We start from the raw sequence: 16,322 nt of genomic DNA on the forward strand, positions 1-16,322 counted from the left end.
TCCGACAGCTGCATTTCCCTCCGCTCAGAGAAGAATAAAGAGGAGACAAGAGAATCTCATTACTGTAGAGAAACATGAGCAGGAAAGTGTGTAAGCACACACTAATTAGTTGCTGCTACTTGCTACTACCTGATTAATTTAATCAGAAGTACACTTGATCCATATATAACTACCAGTATGAATGTAGCAGTCTATATGTGGCAGATTTGGCAGATGCAGTGCACTGCTTAGGCTCTGGCAGGAGCATTTTTTAAATTACTGTAACTGTTGTTCAAGGTTTGATCATTGTTTAGAAGACCGTGAATGAATTCTGGACTATATAAAGGATACATATTGTAAAGTATACTGTTTGTATGGCCTTGCAAAGGCTACAGTGTGTGCTGGAAGCCTCAATACTTGCTTGTTAAGATATAATACCATTGTGTTGGTAATGTCGAAGGGTCTACACACCCATGGTAAACCCACACAGGGGATTTTAATTATTGTACCTGGTGAGACCTCAGGACTGTGGGGGCATGTACAAAATTATTGACACTTTAAAGGTCAAGATATAGGATTAGGGGGCAGAAAAGTAGCACATATATTGCATGTATGTGAAAGTATGGGCACCACCTGCAATGAAAGACTAAAGATGTCATCACATATATCACAGAATAGTCTTTTGTGTGTGTGTGTGTGTGTGTGTGTGTGTGTGTGTGTGTGTGTGTGTGTGTGTGTATATATATGTATGTATGTATATGTGTGTGTGTGTGTGTGTGTATGTATGTATGTGTGTGTGTGTAAGAGAGAGAGAGAGAGAGAGAGAGATTGCCTGTTTATGCATATGGGGATAGACTCTGCCAGGTGAGTGTACCATTTACCATCAAGCCATTGAGTTCAGCAGGCATCTAATAACAAAGCATTTATGGCCCACTTACGCATGCATAGATATAACTGTCAGTAGGCAACAACAGTTTCCTCTCTGTCGTCTCCAGCTATTCCTGCCTTTCTTAAAACACACATCCGGATTGGACCCAAATACTCTAGAATTCTATCATCAGACTCGGGGATGAAATTAAAATCACTCATTTTCTTTCTCCATACAAGGAGCAGATCAATTTCCGGAGACTGGGACGTGATATTTTCCTGCCACTGGGCTTTCTCGTCTTTGGCACAGCACCCTGACTGCCTGTCAGCGGGGGGCCCGGGCCTGACTGCACGCCTCGCCGGAGAACAGTTACTTCTGCCGCGGCGAGTTTATTTGCGCCTCGCTATGAGAATTGCCATCATTTACCCTTCCCCAACACCTCCCAAAAAGAAAGAAATAGACAAGAGGGGAAGCGAGGCAAGAATGAGAAAGGCGAAATTGATTCTTTTTGATACATGCTGCATGGGGGACATTAGGTACCCATCGTTTGACCATCTATTTCAAGAAATGAACAGAATAAATTTTGCTTAAAGTAATGTATAGAGCTTTTTGGAGGCCTTTGCTGTTGTACACATCAAGAGTGAACTGCTCGCTGCAGAATGCAGAGGTTAGCCCGTGTATTATGCTGGTTTTAAGAAAAACCAATTAATAATGCAGCTGAAGAAGAATGATAGCTCACTTTAAATGAAACGCGTGTTAAGCCTGGCAGAATTAAGGATCATCCGTTCATCTTGATGCCACGTTTGCCATGTAGAGATTTTACTTCAGAATAAACATTAAATCAATAAATGTAGGCCATAGCCAATTTGGGACATTAAAGGCTCTATTCAATAGGCTTTTTTTCTTTTTTTGCCTTAATGTTTGTTTTTGCAGGACGTGAGGATGTGCATGGCACAATTATTTGCACAAGCAGTCCCACATGAGGTCACCACAATTTAGCTGCGATGAATGCCAATATTGTCACTATAGCAGACATTGTGTCTGTTACCATACTCTGTTAATTTTACTTCACTATATCCTACATAGGTCTTATAATGTTTTAATATGTTTGACAATAGCTACAATGAGTTTATGACAATCTAGTGCTTAGTAGGCCTATAGTTTTGTTTGTCATTTCAGGATTACAGTTGTTTGTAACCTGACAAAGCATTTCCTATGAAGTGCTAGCTTTGCTTCATGTATGCCTATTGAATATGTCTTTTTCATATATGTTATCTGTCTGTTTCACTTAAAACTTTAAAATGTCCAAGTCTTCGTTCTTGTTTGTTTTGGCTGTGACACTGGTCCTTGTTTGCGCACCTTTCCGCTCATCCAATCCGTCCTCTCCCCTTTGCCAGAGACCCCGCTGCTGCGTCACAGAGCCTGTCAATGCTTAATTAAAACCATACTGAGGAAGCGTATAAATCCAACCCCCCTTTTCACTCTGTCCATACCGGCATGCACGGTTGAAGCAGTGGACTTTGGTCGAGGGCAATGCATTAAGAGTTAGACAATAGCTGCAAATTACTTTCTAACTTTAAACAGCTGCGAGAAAAAAATTAACAGACAGCGCAATGGCTGGACTCAAGGTAAGGCAGCATTTTTCTTTCTCCAAAACTACTTCTGCTATTGGAAATACTCATTCACCAGTGCTTAGACTGCGCAAACCCAGTAAGTTTCACTATAGTTGTATAGATGTATCACTAACAAACATGCATCAGTTCCATGATATTATAAATAAAGGAAAATGTGAACTTCAGCTTATGATATCTTGCACCAGATAGATGTGCAAAAATTAAACCGTGTATTAGCCATCATAACTAACAGAAGTAGACCGGCTGACTGAAGGGAGGCGTTCCCTCCGACCAATCAGAGTGCTGCATTCAGCAGCTGCCCAGATGTGGTCTGAGATGCCTCAACACCAGCACTAACATATTTAAGTGGGAAAGATTCTTTTCAATAGAACAAACTTGAAAACCTTTTACGTTTATCATTACAATAAAATAAGTATTATTCTCATGTGTTGTAACCATTACAGCCCCCAAACCATTTATTCCAGTCCTGGTTTCACAGTGTTTTTTGTTTTATTTGGTTTTATGGTGGAAACCATTACTCAAGTATCATTTCAATTACACCAGTTGAGTAATTTGTTGTATTCAACCTTAAAGAAAGTGATGATTATGTCCAAAAGCTAGAACACTGGAATTGTTTCAGTTCTTTCTGAGATTTCTCTCAAAAATCATTATAAGAATAAACTGAAATGACTTAATATTTAATACATTATCCATGTAATATAAAAGTTGTGCTGGACTATAACTCGAAATGAAAGTGCAAGTTGAACAAAATCCTTTACATAACATTCTCTCATAAGGGACACACTGGAGCTTCCAGAATGTTTTCACCCAGGCACTTTAGACACATGAACACGCACATATGGAAACCATCCATGTCTGTCAGTGTGCTTTTTGCAGACTAACAATGACTCAGCAAGATTTATTTACCTTGTACTAAGTTCATGCTTTTCAGTGGTAGGGAAGACATTAAGTGCTGGTGATCGATACAACCAAAGGAGGATAGCGGAATAATAATCTTCTCATAACTGTGAAGAAAAAGTGTTGATCAAAATGTACTGTGGAGGATGTTAGTGTAATTAGTCTGTTTCTATAACACAATAACACAAAAATAATGGATGACTGCAAGGGGGGAAATCTGGCATAACTGCAGTTTGTTTTATCATAGATCTAATGTGAATCAATATGACAACAATTAACAGAAAGACAAGCCTTAATGACAAGCCTTCAAATTTAATTATAACCAGCATGAACACATTTATCCTGCATTACAATGAAGCTGCATGGTGTATTTTTTATTTTTCACTTTAACTTCCCTTGGATGTTAAATGTTTGTCTGTCTGCTTGTTTCAGTACATGAGTGGTTTTGGCAATGAGTTCTCCTCTGAAGACCCTCGCTGTCCCGGATCATTACCTGAGGGACAGGTAGCTCACACACAAAAGCACACTCAGGGCTCATTTTGGCATTAATTTGATCATTTATTCATTGATTTTGTGCTTAAGTGAATTGCATGAATACTTAATGCGGCACCATAGGAGTTAGGATGGGTTTAACCAACCAAAAGCTGGTGTGACTCCTCCATGTTTCATAGGAAAATACAAAAATCTGATCCTAAAAGGCACATAGTCAACTCCAGCTTGCCTTTTCCTTCCTCACATCTATTGACACTTTCATCATTATTTGACAAACCACCCTTATGTAACTGCAAAAGAAAAACCTGGATGATGTCCACAAAAGTCAAATCGTACCAATGCTCCATGTCTTAAGACTTCCACATGCTTGTATTGTGATTAGCTGAAAAAATGCAAAACCTCTCAGAATTTATTCAGAACTTTAAACAGGCCTTCCAATCCCGTGCTTGCACAATACATAACACACAGTATATAACACTGACATCCTGTCTGAACACAGTGTATTATATTTCTGTAGAACAATCCTCAAGTCTGTCCCTATGGCCTCTATGCTGAGCAGCTCTCTGGCTCTGCTTTCACCTGCCCACGACCAGCTAATAAGAGGAGGTATCCATCTCTCTCTGACATGTACATCAGCCTGTATAGATCAAATGGATCTTTGACATTAGGAATAACTTTGTATCGGTCCGTTTTCTTTCTTCAGCTGGCTCTACCGCATCCTCCCATCCGTCAAACATAAGCCTTTTACGGCAGTACCATGTGGGAATCTAACAGAGAACTGGAATGAAGTGGAGCCCGATCCTAACCAGGTACATCAAGGCTGAACAGGAAGAGTTCCTGATCATCTAGTCCTTACTTCAATTTAGTGAAACTGTGAATCTTGCTTAAGGCCCTGAAAATTGATCCAAATATTAGCTTAGTTTAGAATAAAGTCTGGGAATGGGAAAACAGCATACTATTACTGCTTATCTTAGTTTTTGTAAGGAATTAACAAAAAAAGATATAATAAGTTAATTAGTGAATTTTATAGGTGCTAATAGGTTGATTTTTCTATCTTTTGACAGAGTCAGGCTAGCTGTGTTCTTCTGTTTCCAGTCTTTATGCTAAGCTAAATAACTGCGTGTCACTGGTAACGTCATATATGGTACAGATGTGAGAGTGGTATTGATCTTGATCTCATCGAACTTGGCAAGAAAGTGAATATGAATATTTCACAAATTTCAATCCATATCTTTAAAGGAGCTATTTGTGAGTTATGCAATTGCTATATAGCCCCTGTTAGCATTGACAGCTGTTTACTTACCAGTCTTGGCAAGACAGTCATTGTTCTGTTTACAAGACAAGAGGTTATACACCCTCTGAGTAGTGCTATTTCTTCAGGGTAGACTGGACGCTGCAGTGACTTGGTATTGGAAAGTGGTAAGACAGTCCGGGTAGGGCGGGGCTAGGTGGTTAGCATGCTAAGTTGAGGACAGTGTGGTTGTCTTTTGATCAAATCTGATTATCAGTGCTGGCAACATAAGCAAAGAGCAACACAACTGAAACTCTGATCAGTGCACACTTGGTATCATGGTATCATCTTTTTCTAACTAACCAGTTATCGAAGCAAAGAAAAGTAGAAAAATGTATCATATGAAAAACCCTGAAAGTTTTCATTTTGTCAGATTTTTTCAGTTTTGTACTCATGTAGGATCTCATGGCTCAATGTAAGAATCTAATTGAGAAAATATATTTTCAGGACCTTTAATGCTTTGGAGATGCATTCCTTTAAATTATCTGTCTTTACTGAATAAGTAGATTCTGACTCTGAGGTTTCTCTCACAGCTGCGATGGCTGCCATTTACCATTCCCAAATCTACAGAGAAGAAAGTGGACTTTGTAGCTGTAAGTTTAACTCTTTTTCCCATGTTATTGTTTCATTAAAGATGGTGAGTTGATTGGGATTGTCACCATCCGTATCTTGCAGGGTCTGCATACTGTCTGTGGTGCAGGGGATGCCAAATCTCGCAATGGCATTGGCATCCATATGTACACCTGCAACACTTCCATGGTTGACAGGTCTGTATGTATTTGTGTGCAGATCTATCCCATCACGTAACAAATAGATGTATTTTCACATATCAACAGGAAAGGAAAAAAAATCTTTGATTACGGTTTGCTGATCATTTCTCAGCTCTTCAATTTTTTCCTGTTTCAGGTGCTTCAACAACTCAGATGGAGACTTTCTGATCGGTGAGGAAAAGGGCTGTTGATGTTTTCACTGTCATCTATCACCGGAGCAATGATAGCTCAATCCTCTGTCCTTCTTCTCTCTCAGATTTTCTTTTCTCTGTTGCTCTCTTTGTCTGTTTGTCTTGCCAGTCCCCCAGCAGGGTGAGATCTTGATCACTACAGAGTTTGGGAAGATGATGGTGGAGCCGAACGAGATCTGTGTCATCCAGGTGAGCTCTATGTTTTTCAGCTCCCCAGTTTTCACAGAAATCTCCCATTGTGTCTGCCCCCAAACCCCACTTACCATATTTAGAAAGACATAGTTTGGTACTTTTCCAAAGTGACCTTAAAAATAAATGACAGTAGAAAGAGTTTTGAGCTACAGCCTGACCACCAGGACAACACACGTGTTTTTTTCCAAACACATTAGTCCATGAACACAGAAGTTCCCTAACCACCACTTCTCATGTGTTTTCTCCAGCAAGGGATGCGTTTCAGTGTGGATGTGTTTGGAGAAACCAGAGGTTATATACTGGAGGTGTATGGAGCCCACTTTGAGCTCCCTGACCTGGGACCCATAGGTGTGTGTTCGTATGATGTTTGTGATGTCTGGCAATGTTGATCTGTTCGTCCACCGCTTTGGTCTAGACTAAAACAACTACTGGATTGATTGTCATGAATTTGGTACACATTCACATTCCTCTCAGTATGAATTATAATCACTTTGGTGATCCGTGTGACTTTTCATTTAATTTGTCCAAAGCTTTAGCATGCTAATATACTAAACTAGTAAGTAAATTAAACTGGTGAACATGGTAAACCTTTTACCTTGAGCATATTATTATTATTATATGTTTGACGCCTAAGTATACCCTGACAGCCAGTAGCATGGCTGTGGCCTGTGGACTGTATCTGAAATCACTTCACTCATTCACTACTCCCTATATAATAGACCATCAATAGTTTACTCAATAGACCGCAGTAAACTGAGCTTTTGGACACTTACTAATCATCATCATTTAGTGTCATCACTGATAGCTGTGGAGTTGCACCATTTTCGCATCTATGAAATGTGGCTCATTGCATTGTGTGAATTTTGCAAGACACTATATAGAGAATAAATTTCATACTTTGAATTCAGACTTTTAAATGAAACGGGGGACACTACATTTACTGCATTATGTACAGTAGTACAAAGGGAGTGACACAGCCGTAGTCTTGTTTACAAAGGATTTTTTTGTGTGTGTATGTCTATGGTTATGTTATTATATGTTTTGCAGGAGCCAATGGTCTGGCCAACCCAAGAGATTTCTTGTGTCCAGTTGCTTGGTACGAGGATCGCAACGTGTCCACAGGTTACACCATCATCAACAAATACCAAGGGAAGCTCTTCGCCTGCCAACAGGTGTTTTTTTTTTTTTTTTTTTTGTGACATTTCAGTCTGTGTGTGTCAGCACACTCACACATATCCACAGATACCGTATGACAGGGGCCAGCACATATGGCATACTTGCCCTATTACCCTATTTAGGTTTGTATTTGCTTCAGCAAACACCATCGAACCGCAACAATAACTAACAGGAAACTGTCCAAGTGAAGCATATGATCCATTAGCTGCTCCTACCGATTGAATTGCCATCCCTGATGATTTAATATGGAAGTGTTAGCTGTTATCCATTCAGCAGGTTTCCGCCTCGACTCCCTTATGAGTCTTAATCACTCATAATTAGTTAAGGCATTCTGGCGTTACAGACAGTGTACCCGTGAAGCTTTGCTTTGTAGGAAAAACCTTTCACAAGTTAAGCATTAATTTCACCATATTTCACTCGGGGAATGATCCTCCCCCTCAAGAAATGTCCTGTTAGGCGCATAATTGGATCGACACATAATGTCTGACAGGAGGTTTTTTACCGAGACAGGGAGGAGGTGGGAGGAGAGGTTTGTCAGGGGCGGGGGTTGAGGGGTTGTAACCGTGGAAACCATGTCAAACCACACTATTATTATTCATCGTAGGAAGTACACAAGGGTGAGATACTGTCTTTTTTGTAGCAAAACAAACACTTTTCACCTCTCTGGCTGCCTCTACTTGAGTATCTGCCCCTTGTTATGTGCTGGAAGTTAGAGGTGGAAGCTGTGGGCTGCACCTGACACGCTTTTCCTGGTGTCCACCCTTCCCTGAGCCTGGAGGGTGAGGCTACAGGGGTAAGAAAATAAGGACGCGAGCCTCATCTCGGGGGAAGATGCTGCTGCTCCCGTCTGGTCCTGCTGTTTTGTTCCCCTGCAGAGCGCTGAAATTGCTCAAATTAACTTATTATTTGCTTGACTGGGCCAATATGTTTGTGTTTTGTGTGCATGTGTGTGCAAGTGCTTGCTCTCCTCCATTTTTTCCCTTCATTTTAATCGAATGTAGTGGAGTTACCGCAGATGAATGTCCAAGAAATTACCTGCAATGGGTTCCCCAAAGACCTTTTTGAATGGCAACTGTAAATTGAGTGTGTTAGGTTGTGTGTGCTGTTTATTGGTTATATGTGTGAATTTACTTATGCACAGGTGTACGTATGAATATGTGTGTGAGGATTTTTTTGTCAGTGTGTATTAGGTGTTCATGTGTGTAAGTGATGCGTGTGTGTAAGGAGCTTAAAGGTCACTCAGGAGGCAGCTTGAGTTGTAATGAACTGTATTGATTTTAGAGCTCCTGTTGAATGTCTTTTTCGCAGTGACATTATCAGAACAGAGAAGCTATATAAAATTGCACTGGTTTTAACAATCAAGATAAAGAAATATCTCTGCACCCACTGTTACTGCTGCTCCCCCCATAACTGCGCTGCTGCGAGCGTCAAAATGCTCAAAGTTTGGGAAAGTTTGATTGTGAAGCCAATTACCCCATAATACCTGGAGCCTCGTATCACAAAGAACAGGGGGAATGAAAGAGAAGAAAGAATGAAAGAAGCACACCCTTTTTTCACAATCAACCCTTTTCATTATGACCAGTTTTTTTCTCTTTATGTCAAGAAGTACTCTCTCTGGGAATTTAAGATTACAAAGACATTATTCATTGTTCCCCTTTCCCTGTGAAAAGCTCAATTTAAAGTCTTTTGTGTTTGTAGCTTGGGTAGACTCGTCTTATTTGTTTTGTTCTGTGCTCTGCACGTAGGATTTTTCTCCGTTCAATGTGGTTGCCTGGCACGGGAACTACACACCTTACAAATACAACCTGAAGAACTTCATGGTTATCAACTGTGTGGCATTCGACCATGCGGTGAGAGTCATGTTTAAGAACACAGACACACTCACAGTGCTTTTCAATATACATATTGATTATTGTATTATTTTCTCCCTTAATTTCTTGCTATTTATGCCATTGAAGTGAACAGATTCAAGCCCCATAAGAAAACCCTCAAATATCACATATTGTTATCTTTATAATCTTCCTATAGGATCCATCTATCTTCACTGTGCTGACGGCCAAATCCACACGACCCGGTGTGGCTATTGCTGATTTTGTCATCTTCCCCCCACGGTGGGGTGTGGCTGATCACACCTTCCGTCCACCGTACTATCACCGTAAGACCATAGAAACACACATACATGCTTCAACTCTAAAGTGGCTTGTCCACATTTTGAAAAGAAAGAGAATAAGACTTAAAAATTTTGGGAGCTTGGTTATGAGAATGTGACTGAATTTTAATTCTAATGGTCAAATTCTGCCTAGTGAGGGTAATTTAGAATGAAAAAAAAAAAAAAATCAGCCATAACCTAACGTGTTCATTTACTCAACCAGTGTCAAGATGGAAGGTGATAACTCTCCACCTGCTGTATGACTTTTTACAACTGAGGACCCACCATAGCACCTTTTGTCTGTTTTTACCACATATCTATAAGGCCATCTAGTGGAGCTCATTGTTACAACTTGGTCTTTGTACAGCAAACTGTCCCCAGCGCAGCGTTGTGTTACAGCTTCTCCTGCTTGTGACTTTAGGTAACTGCATGAGTGAGTTCATGGGTCTGATCAAAGGCCACTACGAAGCCAAAGAGGAGGGTTTCCAGCCGGGAGGGGCCAGCCTCCACAGCATAATGACCCCACATGGTCCGGACGTTGACTGCTTTGAGAAGAACAGCACTGCTGAGCTGAAACCTGAGAGGGTGGCTGAGGGCACCATGGTAAAAAATAATTAATTAGTCATTAAGAATTTTGATTTTGCAGAACACAATGAGATATTATATCTGTTTTGTGTCATTTCCCTACTTCAGGCTTTTATGTTTGAGTCATCCTTCAGTATGGCAGTGACCAAGTGGGGTCTACAGACATGTCAGAGGCTCGACAAGAGCTACTACCAGTGCTGGGAACCTCTCCGCAGCCACTTTAACCCGAACTGGAAGCCCAGCAAAAAGTAAACAGACAAAGTGACTTATAAATAATTTTAACCAAGTACAGTTGTCATATGAAGATAAAAGTCCTAATTTCACTTTCTTCAATGTAACTACCAGCAATCCAATTTTAGTGCAACTTGGCTTTCTTTGTATTTTTTGATTAGGTGTGTTGACTGAAAATACAGAAGGAATGAAGTATGCCATGAAATTTAGGCGTTTATTTCATACAGACAACTATGATTGGAATCACACAATAAAAAAAAAAAAAACTTGCTATTTGTCATGTTAGAAATAAAAATCACAGCTAGGCTGCATAAATTGTTTCTGTACATGTAACTGCACAGGTCAGTCATGCCTTACATGTGCATTTTGTGTGCCTCCTTTACTTTGAACAGTTTGTAGATTACAGACATCAGCACGCCTTTGTTTACTGGAAAAATGAATTTTAAAGTGAGGCTGTGTAATTTTTTAAAGAAGACATAACACATTCTTCTTACAAATAAAAAGGCAAAGTCATGAGAAATAAAAGCCAACTCCTTTCAGTTCAACACAGTCATTGCTGATACAATGGTCTGGTATGACCAGTACTTTATAGTGGCCAGTGTTAACAAGCCTTAGATGTACAGTACACAGCAATACTGAGTACACCCCTTAGTAATATCACTAAAATGTTCAATGATTCAAAACTGTGCCTTTTTACAATAATTGTATTATTTTTAAGTTTAAGTGTATGGTATTTAATCTTATGTATAATTAAAAACAAACAGTTTAGATGCATTGATAGATTCACAATGAATACAAGTTTGTTCACCCAAATATTGAATGAAAAGATGACTCTCAGTTTGGCAGGAGGAATTTTCCAATGTGACAATGATCTCAAACACACTGCAAACCTATGACCTGGCCAGGTATTTCCCCTGACTTGAATCCAATAAAACAGAACACCTTAGGAGTGTTTTAAATAAGGTAGAGCAACAAAACCTTTTCCAACAAAGAGCAGCTAGAAAGAATCATTTGTGAAAAATGGCAGAAAATCTTTCCAGATTTGTGGTATCATCCAGTAAGAATGAACCTGTCATCAAAAATAAAGGCAGACATACAGAATAAGTAGAGAGATAAAAATGATTCTTACTAATGAAGGGTACTGAGTTTTGTTGCAGTTGGTTCTTTTCCAAATCTTCTTGGGCTTTTGCTAAAAACAAATAAAATTACATTAACTGGAAAGGATTGGTAGTAAACATTTTAATGATAATGAGGGGTGTACGCAGGTTTGCTGTATACTGTACATTCTTGTAGGGCAAACGTCACTGAGTCATTTCACTGCCTTGATTACTTCTCTCTCCTAGTGCCAGTTTTCACTACCATTATGCCTTAATTTTCATTTGTAGCCACAATAGTTGTTGAGAAAAAGGTAAAAGGTCTTGCTTTAAATTCTGACCTCATGCTTTACTAAAAGGTGTGAACATAATGTAACCAATTAAGTTATCACATATTTTTTTTACGTAGTTCTGATATTTAATCTGCTTACACTTCAGAGCAATCCCTTACTGCTGCCCAAACATATTGTTTTAACAGGAAGAACATCATTTTCAAATGGCAAACAGATTATTTCATGGGGTATTTAAATATCTATATATATCTCAATGGTCACTAATGATTAACACAAATGTATCTTTACTTTCTCTGTGCATATTTTTTATCGATTTGGCAAGGACTTTAGCTTGTGAGCTTACGATCAGCAACAAATATGTTGCTCTAACACCGTGTGTGTGTGTGTGTGTGTGCATTACCCTGTTTTGTGAAAACATAAATTGTGCACACATTCACAATCCCATGTGTCTTTTTCCTATCACTCACACTTTTGCCTCAGCAATCAAATGCCACACAGTTGTTTTTGACAATATAATTTTATTCGGTTAATAATAATTACACGCACTGGCATCATCACTACAACATACAGGAGGTCTTTATACATCGAAGCTCATGATGACAAACTGAATTTGCGCGCAAGGGTTCCAGCCTTAATCTGCTCCTCCTTCCTATTCTGTAAAAACAGATGACAAACAGATGATGGGTTAGTACAGTTTCCATAGCAACAAAGTCATATCACCCTCACCTCACCTTCTGGACATTTTTCTCAACCGCATGTTTTATGAGTGAGTGCTTTATGATTTTCAAGCAGTTTTTCTCCCTCCCAGCGGAGAGAGGGAGACGAATACGATCGCCCAGCAGTGTGACAATTGCACCAAATTCTTGCTGGAATTTCTATTGGCGAGGGTTTAGAGGGTGAATCTCCATGACAATGGGGAGGAAAATGAAAGAAGGCAGCATTTCAAATGAAGCACTTATTTCTAATGTGACTGGAACTGTGACAAAAAAGAAAACCAGATGAACTGTGCGCCTACACAGAAATGAGTCCCAAACCACAACTAAAAAGCTTTTCAGATGTCTATGATGCCATTCATGTCCAAGTATCACATTTAAGGTTTATTTTAGACAAAAATATTCTTGTAAATGGTATTATCAGTGTATCAGATTAGCTAATAAAACTGATATTAGTGCTGTAACATGTTAAAATGATCTCAATACTATGTTGTTCACTGCTTCATGTCAAGTAAAATCATTGATGATTTGACCACCAGTTTTGTTTTGAGTATCATAAATATTACGGCAAATAGATGCACTGAAAAGAAGATAGCAGTAGGGAATGGAAGTAAAATTCAGATGCCTGCGGAACAATGGTGCCCCTGAGAGAAAGGACTTTAATCTCAACAATGCGCTGGCATATATTCTTGTCTTTTTTTTTTCTTTTTTTACATTTGTGTATATTCAACTTCAGATCTGTTCTGTCACTTGCTTTTTATATAGCCTAAAAACGGTCAGTGGGACCAAACCTGTGAGTAAGTGGTTCCTTAAACCATAAATATTTTAAGTGTTGTGCCCACAATTGATTTATGTTTTCTTCTGGATACAAATATTAACATGTGCCACTGTATCTGTAGGACACAGCAAAAAAATATGGTGTAATTATTAAACCTGCTTCCTAAAGATGCTATATGTATGCTTCCTCTGCTGCTGAACGTGCTTCAGCCATTGTTATGTTTACGAGACAAGAGGGTAAAATATACCCTCTGAGCAGCGCTACTTCATCCTCCCATGCTAAATTAAGAGCAGACTGGACTTTACAGTGACCCACTCTCGCAAATTATTATTACACGAAGGGATGGGCTGAGGCTAGCTGAATAGCATGCTAACTTCAGTAGAAGAAAAGAAATGATTGAAATAGAAGCAAAACAAGAGTCAACATTGATGTTGCTTTCCACTGCTGGAGACAGCTCTTAGTGAGTAAAGGAATGATGTTTGATGCTGAACTTGCAACATTTCTTCTAGACTGGTAATTTAACAGCTGTTAAAGCTACCATTGGCTATGGAGCGATAGCAAAAACATTACTTATAGCACCTTTAAGGAGTCACGGGTGAGTCATGCCAGTTATTAAACAATGTGATAATCAAGCAAAAGATGTTCACTGCATCTTGTCTCATACCCTGTCAGTCTTGAAGACGTAGTAGAGGACAAAGAGAGGCACAACTCCAAACATCGCACCCAACAGTGATGTCTTGTAAGAGGGCTTGAAGTATAAGTAGGGGTTGGCGCGTGCATACACCCAGCGTGTCAGTGCAGGGTCTTCCTGTAAAGACAAAGGTATGCAATGACATTTCAATGATCTGCGTAAACCGATTTTTTGCCGTGGGAAAAAGTCAAGAGTCAAAGAATTATTTACAACATACATACAACACAAACTACAAAGTAAAAAACAGTATGTTGTCATAATAATACAAAACTGTCAGGGTCTCCTGTCCTGACTCAGGTAAATTGACTGTGACAAGTCAAAATTTCTGCTGTGAGAATTGTTTATGTACAGACATGCAAAAGTACAGGGTAGACAGAAGCAGAATTACACTATATGAAGAAACAAAATGCCAACATTAGATAAATCAAGTACATAATATTGAGTTAATATTAAATGTAACAGTTACAGGCTTAGTGTAACGGTGTTGGTGGTAGATGCACACATTTTGACAATATGAATGTTGATAAAAAGTGGGCTAACTTGCAGGGTTTTAGGAGCTGGAAATGTACCAAATACCATCACTACCATTTCAAATCATGTCTAGTGCTAGGAATATTGCAGCTTATCATTTCAGATAAGATGTAGACTTTCCCACAATATAACATAGATTACCACAGAAAGATAACTGGCGTTTCGAATTTACTGTACACTGCAGTTCACCTTAAAACTGGGTCTACAGTCTTTATACTAGCTAGGTGTTACAGCCGTCAGATGTCAGAGTAGCCGAAGCTTGAATGAGGCATTTATGAAGTCTGACAGCGTTTTCAATCACTGTGTTAGCTAGCTAACGTTATTCACAAGCCAAAATAAAGATCGTTGCGGACGTCATTTCTGGCATACAGCCTCGCACATCAACACAGAAATGCGGACAAATAAATGTGAACACTGTGCTTAATAAATTTTGGTTTATGCGACTGCTCTGTGCCCCTGACATGCTACCGTTAGCATCTCAGCAAGTAGCCTGAACCCTTTTCAAGGGTGACATTGCTAGCTAGCAGGCAGCCACTTACAATGAGCTCTTTCCTGAGCGGGTTATTGAGTTGCGTCTGATACTGCCTCTTCAGATTCGCTCGTAGTGCTGCCCTGTCTTCTTCGGTACGTCTTTGATCCGGCGAAAGGTTGAAATATTCATTTGGATCCAATGTTTTTGGACGAGTGGCCAAGGGCGCCTCTCGGTAGTCCGCCATGATTGTTTGATGACGGCAAGAATGCTAGGGCAAACGTGAACTAGTGAAATCTCGCGTTGAACGTCCAAATCGTCACCATGGTTACGCCAAACTCTCTCTCTCGCTGGATGTGTCAAATTAAACAATGAGTGCAACAAACAAAAATCGAGAAGAAGAGGACGCGAGAGCTCCCAGTGACTGTGACGATGACTTTAAATATGAAGAAGTGTATCTAGAAGACGACGGGAGTTTAACAGAAGGAGAAGAAGACTTGGAAGCGACGGTAAAAGCTATCCAAAACCGGGCAGAGGCCAGTGCTCAGGCTGCTCCCGGGCCAAACGCAACCCGCAGCACACACCAACCTAAAGCTGTGGATGACTTTTTACGCAACTTCCTCATCCAAACGGGGATGACAGAAACACTTGACTGTTTTCAGACTGAGTGGACCGAGATGGTGCAGAAAGGACTGGTAGATGCAGAGCGGGTCGGTGTGGTACCGGACGTGTACACTGACAACCAGCGCCTGGAAAGCGAGCTGAAAAACGCACAGCGGGAGAGGGAGGAGTACAGGCGAGCAGCCTCTACTGCGGCTGAGACCCTAGTGAGGGTCCAGAAAGCCAGAGACCTCCATCGGCTGCAGCATAAGCGTGTTGTCCAGGAAAAGAACAGGCTCATCGAGGAGATGAAAAAACTCAAGGTTCAATGTAACAGCTACGAGCCCGCAGTAAAGCGAATGAATGAAAAATATCAAGCAGTTCTAAAGCAGACCGTGTTGGTGACATTGGAGAGGGACAAGGCAGTAAAACAGGTGAACCGCCAGTCAGCTCAGCACAACACCGCAGGTGAACAACAAGAAACAAGAGATAAGAGCCAAGTGTCAAAGGGACAACCTCTCCAGTGACCCAACCCATCTCCTACATCTCCAGCACCTTCAGGGAGTCAGACTAGGGTCCAGCCAGTGAAGGCAAATGTCTGTTGAAATAAATACCAGGACTAGTATAACTCTTCTCATGTATGCCGTTGGTCCTCATAGTAAAGCATAGGTTTAAGGTGTCATCACTTTCCTGAAATA

The 16,322-nt window shown here is 40.1% G+C and overlaps 2 protein-coding genes across 2 annotated transcripts; one reads left to right on the plus strand and one right to left on the minus strand.

The window, feature by feature from the left end:
• The first annotated feature begins 2,329 nt into the window (after positions 1 to 2,329).
• hgd (homogentisate 1,2-dioxygenase) lies at positions 2,330 to 12,281 on the plus strand. Its single transcript, XM_022766263.1, has 14 exons — positions 2,330 to 2,475; positions 3,811 to 3,882; positions 4,388 to 4,476; positions 4,574 to 4,679; positions 5,695 to 5,754; positions 5,837 to 5,928; positions 6,068 to 6,102; positions 6,232 to 6,311; positions 6,563 to 6,662; positions 7,362 to 7,486; positions 9,236 to 9,340; positions 9,519 to 9,645; positions 10,061 to 10,242; positions 10,333 to 12,281. The coding sequence occupies exons 1-14, from the start codon at positions 2,461 to 2,463 to the stop codon at positions 10,474 to 10,476; spliced, it is 1,332 nt and encodes a 443-aa protein (XP_022621984.1). The 5' UTR covers positions 2,330 to 2,460; the 3' UTR covers positions 10,477 to 12,281.
• Positions 12,282 to 12,340: 59 nt separating this feature from the next.
• On the minus strand, positions 12,341 to 15,298 carry ndufb4 (NADH:ubiquinone oxidoreductase subunit B4). The gene is made up of 3 exons (XM_022766264.1): positions 15,095 to 15,298; positions 13,998 to 14,141; positions 12,341 to 12,496 (listed from the first exon to the last, which is right to left on the minus strand). Exons 1-3 carry the CDS (start codon positions 15,269 to 15,271, stop codon positions 12,434 to 12,436), a joined length of 384 nt encoding a protein of 127 aa, XP_022621985.1. The 5' UTR covers positions 15,272 to 15,298; the 3' UTR covers positions 12,341 to 12,433.
• Positions 15,299 to 16,322: the final 1,024 nt, after the last annotated feature.

Source organism: Seriola dumerili, unplaced genomic scaffold (assembly GCF_002260705.1).
Source record: "Seriola dumerili isolate Sdu_G_001 unplaced genomic scaffold, Sdu_1.0 BDQW01000822.1, whole genome shotgun sequence".
NCBI classification, from domain to species: domain Eukaryota; kingdom Metazoa; phylum Chordata; class Actinopteri; order Carangiformes; family Carangidae; genus Seriola; species Seriola dumerili.

Bases quoted from the DNA above. Each gene is read 5' to 3' on its own strand.
- ndufb4 (XM_022766264.1), bottom strand. From the start codon at position 15,271: ATGGCGGACTACCGAGAGGCGCCCTTGGCCACTCGTCCAAAAACATTG. The intron at 14,142-15,094 runs GTAAGTGGCTGC...TTGTCTTTACAG, and splicing joins CGCTCAGGAAAGAGCTCATT to GAAGACCCTGCACTGACACG. The intron at 12,497-13,997 runs GTATGAGACAAG...CTGTTTTTACAG, and splicing joins ACGTCTTCAAGACTGACAGG to AATAGGAAGGAGGAGCAGAT.
- hgd (XM_022766263.1), top strand. The intron at 4,680-5,694 runs GTACATCAAGGC...TTTCTCTCACAG, and splicing joins TGGAGCCCGATCCTAACCAG to CTGCGATGGCTGCCATTTAC. The intron at 7,487-9,235 runs GTGTTTTTTTTT...CTCTGCACGTAG, and splicing joins AGCTCTTCGCCTGCCAACAG to GATTTTTCTCCGTTCAATGT.